This window comes from Egretta garzetta, unplaced genomic scaffold (assembly GCF_000687185.1).
Source record: "Egretta garzetta isolate BGI_Z169 unplaced genomic scaffold, ASM68718v1 scaffold712, whole genome shotgun sequence".
NCBI classification, from domain to species: Eukaryota; Metazoa; Chordata; class Aves; order Pelecaniformes; family Ardeidae; genus Egretta; species Egretta garzetta.
The window spans coordinates 258,807-268,955 of NW_009258883.1; the positions used below are offsets into that span (position 1 = coordinate 258,807).

The following is a 10,149-nucleotide window of genomic DNA, read 5'->3' on the forward strand; positions in this document are numbered from 1 at the left end:
TCATGGTAATTGTACAAATCAGTACAGATATAGATAGGAGGCAGAATTGTTGGAAGCCAAGGATAATTGTCAATGAGTAAGAGAGATTGCAGAACTGCTAGTAGTAGTAATGAAAAATGTGAAAAGCAGTAACTTGAAACAACATGGGAAATCCAAGAGGTGGTTCTGAAAGCTATTTGACGATAAGGAAGTAAGAGGTAGATGAGAGATGCCAAAGGAATAGAACGTATTTAGAAATTAAGACAGTTGTCATGGCTGTCCTATTAGGTTAACATGCTTACCAGTAAGGTAAACACTTCAAGTATCATGGCATGAAGTGTTTAAAAGTTTATATTTTTTAACTATATTCATTAATTGTGATCAGAGAAAAGAGTTTCACAAACCATCTTGGGCAGCAAATTGCCATAATCCACAGCAGATGCTGTCAGAGGAATCTTCAAGTAAACAGTTTCCATGTTACTGGAGATCGGCAGTGACTGTAACTTTAAAAAGTATTTCGAAAGGACATGACAGTTGGTGTAGTGATTAGAAATTATAGTAAGCATATAATGTTTCTAAAGCATTTTGCTTTTTCTTTTTGAAGTGGATAAAATGGTCTTTGCACATTTATCAAATTCACCTGCAGCATTGACCCTTTGGAAGAGGTAATAGCATACAGTCTATTCAGAATCAGAGCACTGAAAGTGTTGCATCTAATAATTCGATTCTTTGTAAAACCTTTTTGAAAGTCAAAGCTCTGTGGGATTAAAAAAACCCACTCTTTATTATTGATGGGGTTATAGAAGGATCCTGTGCAGAACTGGAGAAGATGCAAGGGACCAAATGTAGCATTGACACTTCCATTCTTACTCTGGCCACAGTTATCCCAACAGATTCTAGTTGGGAGAATGGCTTTCATACAGTGATATTGCCAACTGTGGCCTCAGAAAAAATATTTCTCTTAGCTTTATGTCCCAAGCCGCTTCCCGGAACTCAGCTCAGCCACATTTCCTGGAAGTATCATTTGAAGAGTTGGTCCAAAGGCAAGTGAAATTGCTGTGTCAATTTATTGATGAACAGTGTCAACATGCAATCTTAATATATGTACATTCTAAAGTCAAAGAGCATTCTCAAGTCCTGTTAAAAATGTAACACAAGAGCAAATGAATTTACAGGATAGGCAAGCAACTCAGCCTTTGAATGGAGAGAGACCACATGCTGGTGAACAGTTCATACGTGATTCAAAATAAACATGGTCCTTGTATCAGAGGAGCAGAGAGAAAGAGCATTATGGAAGGAAAGGCTGTTGTTCTGCCCACCCTCAAGGGTTTGTGGTTGCTAGTGGTGGAGGGGTGGAGGGAGTGGAATTTTATTCTGGCTGAAGAACTCTCGTTCTTATGAGAAACAGAAATAGGAATAGTATTTCACGCCCCAAGAAATCTCCAACAAGTGTAAGTGAGAACCTGATGGCTCCATGATACCTTGATTGCCAGAAGTGTCTCTCTAGAACTGTTTAAGGTAAGAGTGGGAGTGCTGAAAGAAATGCCAAGGAAGAAGTAAAACTCCTGAAGCTCAAGGGAGAGAGGAGGGTGAAACACTTCAACCAAAGTTAAGGTGGGAAAAGATGAGCAACTGGGCAAGTGTGTACATGTTCTGAAAGGTCATAAATGAGCTTTGTTGTTTTGATGTGTTCTTTGCTAAATGAAGGTGAGATTCAGAACCATGGTTTCTGTTCAGTGTAAATCATTGCAGATCCACTTAAGACAGATGCAAGACTGGCATTCTTGTTTTCTGCTCCTAAACGTTTTCTATGGTGACTAAATGGACTCTTGTGCAGGCTACAATTCTGAACTAAAACGTACTGTAGTTTTTAAAAAGAAAGCAATCACATTATTGTCTATGGGACACTTAAGGTGGCTCTGTTAGGATCTTCAGCGTTGCCTATTTGTTGACTTAGTGTTTCAAATGTGTTAAAGGAAAAAGTGGTTGATGTCATCTCCCTATTAAAAGAAGCCAATAGCTTCAGTTGTAAATGCAGATGGAAGAAACGGAAATAAATTATAGATATTAAACTTGGAAGAAGAGCACTTAGATGCTATGCCGGTGGTCCACAAAGCTGCAACCATTTAGCAAAATTATGCTTTTACTTCCTTAAAGTAGATAAGCAAAACTTGCAGGTTCCCAGTAATTTTTTCCAGTCACAACTGTATTTGCCAAGATACGTCCAATAAAGATAAGAAAGATAAGCAGCTATTCTTGGGATTGGACAAAAGAGTGGCTTGCACTTAAATAGCTGTGATTCAAGGTGCTGTCTTATTGTTTACTCCAATGCATAGATGTCTTTCCAATTTGTGCATGAATTACAAGCATTTGTGTTTGTTTCCATACTTTTTCGAATGGGAAAAATTTTGTAGTACACGTAGTTGGTACAAATGGGCATGCTAACCTAGTGCTTCAGATTTTGAATAGGATTTTTCCAAAAATGCTTTTGAACCAGTAAAGGAACTGAGGGCAGGCAATGTTTCTGTGCTGTTCGTGCTCCCTCTACTGTTTTTCTGGAAGCATGGAAGAACGGGAGAATACAGCTGGCTAATGTACACAGCTGCATGAAAAGCAGACTTGATGGAATAATAGACTAAAGGTCACAAAGATTGAGTGGAAAACTGAATCTCTGAGCTGGGATCTTAATGCATCTTCCTGACTCCATTATTTGTAATGTAGTCTTTATTATATCACCTACAATTTTCAACAGAGCTTTGGACTTCTGAGTAACTGTTATTTAGTGTACTTCATCAGTTGCGGAAATTAAAAGCCCCTTAAGAAATGCAGTAGACCTCTGGAAATAGAAAAAGGTTTTAAGAGTAAACAACTCAGTTTTAGTGTCCTCTGTCTTCCCAGTCTTTGAAAGTTTTGTAACTTCAGTGATAATGTTACAAAGAACATAAGGGATAAAAATAGTATTTAATGAAAACCAAATTTTATATTACAGGCAGTCCATATGGCTTTCAAATATTAAAAATATAATTTTTATATATATAAAAATATGTAGACTGATAGCAAGTTGCATGTATATACCTACACACACACATAACTATTTTGTTTAAAATGAGATAATGGGGATATAGTAGCATATTCTGAATCTCTCCAGATTTATGTTGAGCCTGATGAATGTTAATGTGCAGTAAAAAGGGGGTGAGAAACTGCAATGAGTGGATAATGTTGGTCTTGTTAAAAAGAATCCTGGCAAAGATGCTGTTCGGGAAGTAAGCCTCGGTTTCATTAATTACGTCAAATTGCTGGAATGCTGATATGAAAAACTTCCATTATTGCCCAGAAAACAATAACATCCTTATTTTCTGGCTAGAAACAAAAATGTAGTAGTTTTATGAAATTGTTCGTATTGCTTGATAAAATTGTTTTTAACCTATTGTCAAACTAAAAGCTAAGCAGTAACCATGCAATAATGATCTGAGTTATTTGTATAGTCAGTAAGAAGACTTAGACCATTATTTAATCAAGATTATTATGAAATATTTCAGAAAAGTTTATAAACAAATTATAAAATTAAAATGGTGATGAAATTATTAAAAATGCTGTATTTTTCACTTCTTTTAGAATGTACTACTCTACAGAACGTGATAAAGGGTCTAACACAAACCATTGAAAACCAGTGTAACATGAAAGGTAATAGCAAAAATGCTCTTGTATATACTGTACTGTAATTTAGAATGAGAAGGCATATTAAATTTTTTGTTCATATTGACTGTTTTTTTCAGAGAGAGAAACTCATTGGCGGCCAAACAGAAAGGAAATAAAATGTGTCTAAAATCAATCTTGTGCAGATTTTGGTGATCTATACACTTATGTCTATTGCTATTATCCTACTTAGAATCCACATGTAAAAGTTCTGCCTCAGTGAGGCTTTTTTAATCAATAGCTGGGCTTTAAATTTATTTCAGCATAGCACAATCAATTTTACAAAAAGTCAGAAAGTACCATTCAACCATTAAAAAGCGTTTATGCATAGTCTTTGTCACTTTGTTAAACCAGAGTCTTAATCCCCAGTGTAATGTTATTCAAATTTAGCTGTTATCCATAAATACTTGACAATTACTCATTGCCAATTTAAAATAAAATACATAAATACTTGCTATATCTTTATACCACAGTTTAGCTGTATGCTGTGTAGTTAATTTTATTCCCATTGTGTGCTCAATGCGTATTAGCATAAACACCAATAAACATCGAAAAATTGGAAGTATATGGCTGCTTTTAATACTCAAAGTGACTTTTAATAATCAAAAAAAAGCATTATCTGCTTTTTCTAATTCCTGTTTTTGAGATACTACTTTCTAGTTTTGGTGAAACAAGTACTTAGGTGTTGCGTCTTCCAATTCAAAACTGTAGTAGCCATGTTAATAATCTTTTATTTTCTGAGCTAAAGAACTTTGCATCTAGATTTTTTTGAATGCATCATGTTATCAGAAGGCTAAAGACAGTTCAAAATAGTAATACCATTTAATAATAATATTATTATTAAACTATGAATGTTCTTGTTAACAAAATGGAGACTGAAATTATGTAGTTCTGTAAATGATGATTATCATGCTACTAAAAAGTTTCTCAAAGTTCAGACAAGTCAAAAAATTAAAGTAATTTACTTATTCTGCTTTCATGCTAATAATACTGTCAAAATGTACTTTTTAGTGTATCGTCTTTTTTTTATTTACATAGATGAAAATGATAGACTGAAGGGTACCATTCACATCTTGGAAGAGAAACTAAAGGCTTGTGAACAGGTACATCACAGATGATCATTCTGTAGGTAGAGGAATAGTATTTTATCTCTGTTGTAGTAGCTCATATACCTTTATATTCTTGTGTTTGCTACTGATGCCATTATTGTTGCACTTTTCCTAACATTTATCCTGTGTAAAAAGAGTTGTTCTCATGACATCAGTATGAGGATGTGTTAGAGGGACTAAGAGGTCAAAACCACTAAGTGCTGAGAACTCTGTCTCAATCTAAGATGCACGTGGGGTTTTTTTAGCTGTATTTAGCTTTAAATACACCTTTACATTCTAAAATCTAATCCCTTGCATTAAAATACATTTTTGTGCAGAAATAAGGTTTTGATATTCACAATGCCTGCTGTACTGCCAGGGAATCAAGAACTGTCTGAATTTTGTCTGTAGTTTCTTTAGGAGTAAATGATACAAAGAAAATAGGTCTCTGTGTCTCATAATAAATTCCATTTACCATTTCTCTACTTTTTATCTATGCCACTCCTGTTTGGAAAGGAGGTAACACCAGCAGGGCTAGTCACAAGATGCGTTGGTTCTCAGTGCTAAGATTGCACGTCTGTTACCTGTATAGGACTAGGAATCTTTCTGCTGATTTTCTTTGCCTGTGTCTGTACTAACTGTGAGTTAAAATTAAATTTTTATGCCAATAGAACTGTTGACAGTTTGAGAATAAATAAGTAATGCCTTCTGAGGAGGAATTTTCACAAAGAAACTATGATTCTATACATTATGCAGGTGTATGGGAGTGGTGGAACTTCCTAGTGTTGCTCTGAAGGCACTTCACTTGACTGTGTCCATATATACTATTCCCACCAAACAGTGGGAGTGGCCTTTGTGAGTGCCACGAGCCACTGGTGCGTGGCTACCTGCCTTGTCAGAAGGCTCCCACAAGAGCTTTGGCATAAGCACTTCTACATTGGCAGCCACAGCCAATTCCTCAATAATTCTGGAGAACTTACTGGCGCAAATGCCTAATGGGCATGCTCAGTCTGTTTACTTGAGTGTCAGTGCCACCAGCATCACTACTGCTAATGCCATGCATGTTTCTATGGCTGCCAGTATGAAGCTGTGGAAAATGTCGTATAAGCAGTATTAACAAAATTCATAGTTTAAATACAGTTTCTGTCACACAATCTTACAGTCAAAAATCCACAAAAGTAAAACTGTAGTCACGCAACTAACTGCAGCACTGTGTCAGATCCTGGACTTGGGAAAGGAGTATTACCTCTCTACTTGCCTGTTCTCCTAGTAAGTACAACTTGTAATTTTAAATTAAGTGACAGCTGTAATACAATGAAATCTGCTACATTTTTTCATCGGTGGACTTCAGCCAGATTGTGTAAGAAGTAACTGGGCATTTTGAATTTACTAGATCAAGGCTAAAACAAGTACGGAATTGCAGAGTACTGTACATTTTTACATGAATGTTGTGCTTTGCAGAAGGCTAAGGGCACAGGCACCTCGGGATTTTTATGAAGCTTTTTACATTTGCAGGAATATAAAGATCAGATTGAGAAACTTATGGTAGAAATCAAAAACAAGGAGGAAGACCACAAATTAGAAATAACACAGTTGAATTGCGATATAAGAGAAAAATGTAAGTTCTCTGAAGACTTAAGTGCTATAGCACTGGGTAAAACATGTTGTAACCTGTAGGAGCTGTGCTTCATCTAGGATGAGTACAAGTTCCACTTCTTAATGGAAACATATGAAAGCTAGAGGTGGACAGTGTTTAATTTAATTTTATCTTTGCTCAAGAGAGTAGACAGTGGCAATGAGGCAATAGTACAGCAGCACAGGGTGAGCAGAAATTCCCAAACACGTAGAACAGACACTGGGAACTTGGACCTAAAAATCTGAAAGGGTGAAGTTTGGGGCTGACTGGAAAATTGCTTTGAACTATCAGCTGGACTGCTGTTAGAGTGTTCCAGCTATGCTCGGGAGACTCAAACGTTATTTTCACAAATAAATGATACTGCAATGAGAAAAAAACCTGATTTTTACATTAATTTTTTTCATTACTGGCATAGTCTTGAAGAGTAGGATTTTTTGGTCATCCACTTAGCTGAAAAAAAGCCAGACAAGCTCTTTGTAAAATACGATGCTTCTTTAAAGAGACTGCCTTACTGGGATGGGACTGGGTGGTTTTCACATACTTCTGAAGTATGTTTTTTGCTTGAATGTAATTGTTTTCCAATGAAATACTGACCTGCTGTTCAAAAAAGTTTTAGGTTTTGGGAAATTATGTTATTTTTCCATCTAAACATCTTCTGTAATGATTGTATTTGGTGTCACTGTATTACTAGTTGAAATAAAAGAAGCGGAGTATAGAGAACAGAGAGAGAGAAAAGAACTGGAAATATTAGAGCTCACTAGACAGCTGAAAATTCAAAATGAAGAGAAGCAGAATGAAATAATTAAACTGCAGATAGAGGTATGCATTACAAAGCTGAGTTAAAGATCAGTTGGGCATTGGATAAACTTAGAAGAGACTGTGCAGCGAGAAATGTTGATTAGTATTTAACAAAGTAATATGACGGAATCTAAGAAACTTCAAAAACAGTTGTCTTTACAAAGATCAGTGGCCTGTGCTCCCTTCCCTAATGGCATCTGAGTCGCTGCTGCTCAGGAGTAGAGTTCTACCCGTTGTACAGGGAGACTGAAGTTTGCCTTGTTCTTGTTTTAAATTAAATTATTTTGAAAATTTTGCTAGGTTTTGAGCTATAGAAAAACTAAGTTTTCTGCTTATTTTTATTCTTTTTAATTTCTGAATGCTGGGAAGACATATATTTTTATAAACTGCCCAGAGCTTGAAGTTGTCTAATCCTGCGGAGATTCGACTCATAGAATTCAACATGCATTTCATGGCTCAGGTTTTAAGCCACTGTCATTACAGAAAAAATTAGGGAAATACTTCAAATATTTCACATATCAAAAAGAAGTAATATGTGAAAGTGTTCAGGCTGAGTTACCCTTGGAACATCAGGGAAGGGTGATGGTTTCAGAGGCTTTTAGCATCCTCTGCATTTCCTCCTCCTGAAGACATAAGGCTGTGGAGCCTTCAAAATTTTTTTTTAGTGCTCTTCTTGTTCGTCTAAATGTATTTGGATTATCATATTTGTACTACTAACTTTTTGCAATTTTTTGAAACATTCTTTTTTTAAGAAACAACTTGTAATTGCATTCTGTTTCAAATAAACTTAAGTAGATGCATTGTCCTAAGATTAAATAGTATGTAAGCTTGCCATTATTACTTTCAGGTACAAAATCTATTAAAAAAAAAGTGAAAATCATACTTGTGGCATTTAACATTCTTTTTTTTTCCTGTTGGGTTCCTAAGTGTTTTATCTTTTCCCGATTCTTTCAGTTCAACGCTAAATTAGCAAGAGTTCAGAATAAAACAACGAACGCGTTTTCAGAGGCCTCTGTCTTGCCACAAAGTATCTATCGAAGGGTAGGTGCTGTGACAGCCCCTTCCAAACCCCCCTTCCCTGGGGTTTTGCTGCGCCTGAGCTGCATGGGGGCCCTGGGGCGGGGGGAGGGCAGCGCCTTACGGGTCCATCTTACTCCCCCTCCCACGCACCCCTCCCACCTCTAGACAACAATTTTGTGTCTTGCTGCACTGGTGTTGGTAAAGCTGGGGTTCAACACCAAAAGCCCAGCTGTGAAGCGGCTGTGGTACAGAATTGTTAGCCTGGGAACTTAAAACAGAATGATGGTAATATAAATTATGTATGTGCACCATTGGGTTTGTGGGCTCGGGACTGCGGGATGTCACAGACGGGATCCTGGGGAGGTCACATCTTCGTACTTGTGTGATGCGACATACTGGGGAAAGTATTCTTAGTAGATTATTCCTCACTGGCAATAGCATGTTGTATTGTTACATAATTCTATGTGACGTTTAAGAACAAAGCCTTTGCTTGCATTTTTACAGAAGCTGCAGCATCTCCAGGAGGAGAAAAACAAGGAAATTGAAATTCTCCGAAACACCATAAGAGACCTAGAGCAACGTCTTCATAAAGGCCAAGACCCGCACTTCAAACGGAGGCGGTTTTGAGTAAATGACGTGAAGTATTTCAGTGGTACATACAAGGAGAAATAGAAACAGTGTATTTCAAACTGTGCCCCTGAAAGTAAAAAGAAGACACGAAGAAATACAGAATATTTTTTATTGAAGACGCTCTTGCCAAATATTCCAAAGACATGCCTTCTGTGTATATTCACGGCTACTTTCTTGCTAATCAGCATTCACAATAAGAAGATTCAGGTTTCGTAGGAGTAATAATTTCCCTATTAAACCATCATTAATTATCGTGTACGCTTTCAAAGCAGTTTTCCTTCCATGAATATTCTCTTCTTCATCCAGGAATCCTTCCAACAACGGTATTTTTACTTCAACTCGGTTAATCAAAAGTTAGGAATGCTAAGCTACAGACAGCTAACACAAGTGTAAGTGGTATACAACCTCACTAATCAATACCGATTTATCAAATGCAGCTCTGTTATAAACAAAGATAAACATTAAACCCAAGACTGAATTTGTTCTGCCCCTCCCTCGTTCTGATACTGGTGCTGATTCTGCATGAAGAGTTTTTAACGCTGCTTCTCACTTTAGGCACGATCTTACTGATTGAGCGGGGTTTTACAAGCTGTAGTCGAATGTATTAATGGACCCTGATACCGTATCTAAGCCATAAAAGTTAAGCATATAAATCTGTTACATGAAAATAATGCAATTACTGCTTATATCTTACATTTGAGATAAAAAGTTATTTTGGCACGTTGCTTAGGAGTAAGCTTTTCTTGTACCTAATTTGTATCCCCAGGTTAGAAAAAAAACCAACCCACCAACCAACTTTTGAATATATTCCACCTTCTTAATAAAAAAACGATTAAAATATCTCTTTTGGTTATCTTCTATTCTTGATTGCAAAAATATCAGACAGGCGCCCCTAGGTCATAGTTTATGCTCCTGTCCTCACAAATGCAAGCAGAATGTTAGAAGAGAAACAAGACAGACAAATTAATCAAGAATGCAGACACCTTCCCACTCCCACTGAAAAACAAACTACGGGTCAATGGAATTCCTTTAAGTGATGAAACTTTTCACCGATCTGACAGGTACGGCGCAATTCTAAGAGCACTGCTCTGAAAGTCTACTTCTTCGCAATATTTGAACTCTCCACACCTGTCTGTATAATTTTTAATTTGGGGCAATAAGAACACTTAATCTGTCAATTTTTCCACTCTCGCAACTGTACGAATTTAGGCAGTAGGACTCCCTCGTGTTTTTAAGGCGCTTAGTTTGTTTTTCAGGCTCAGTTTCCTGCCTTCTCCTGTCACTGTCAGGTGTCAGTGGCTG

General features: G+C 36.7%; 2 protein-coding genes across 2 annotated transcripts in view; one reads left to right on the forward strand and one right to left on the reverse strand.

The window, feature by feature from the left end:
• Positions 1 to 9,707, forward strand: part of CCDC152 (coiled-coil domain containing 152) — a 14,652-nt gene extending 4,945 nt beyond the window's left edge. Inside the window, exons 3-8 of the mRNA XM_009633857.2 lie at positions 3,595 to 3,663; positions 4,714 to 4,778; positions 6,279 to 6,381; positions 7,091 to 7,218; positions 8,152 to 8,238; positions 8,722 to 9,707. Of these exons, the coding sequence (XP_009632152.1) occupies positions 3,595 to 3,663; positions 4,714 to 4,778; positions 6,279 to 6,381; positions 7,091 to 7,218; positions 8,152 to 8,238; positions 8,722 to 8,844 (575 nt within the window). The 3' untranslated portion in view covers positions 8,845 to 9,707. The remainder of the gene's footprint in view (positions 1 to 3,594; positions 3,664 to 4,713; positions 4,779 to 6,278; positions 6,382 to 7,090; positions 7,219 to 8,151; positions 8,239 to 8,721) is intronic.
• Positions 9,708 to 9,802: 95 nt separating this feature from the next.
• Positions 9,803 to 10,149, reverse strand: part of SELENOP (selenoprotein P) — a 6,976-nt gene continuing 6,629 nt past the window's right edge. Inside the window, exon 5 of the mRNA XM_009633868.2 lies at positions 9,803 to 10,149. This exon is cut by the window's right edge and continues 597 nt beyond it. The gene's annotated coding sequence lies outside the window, so the exon portion shown is untranslated.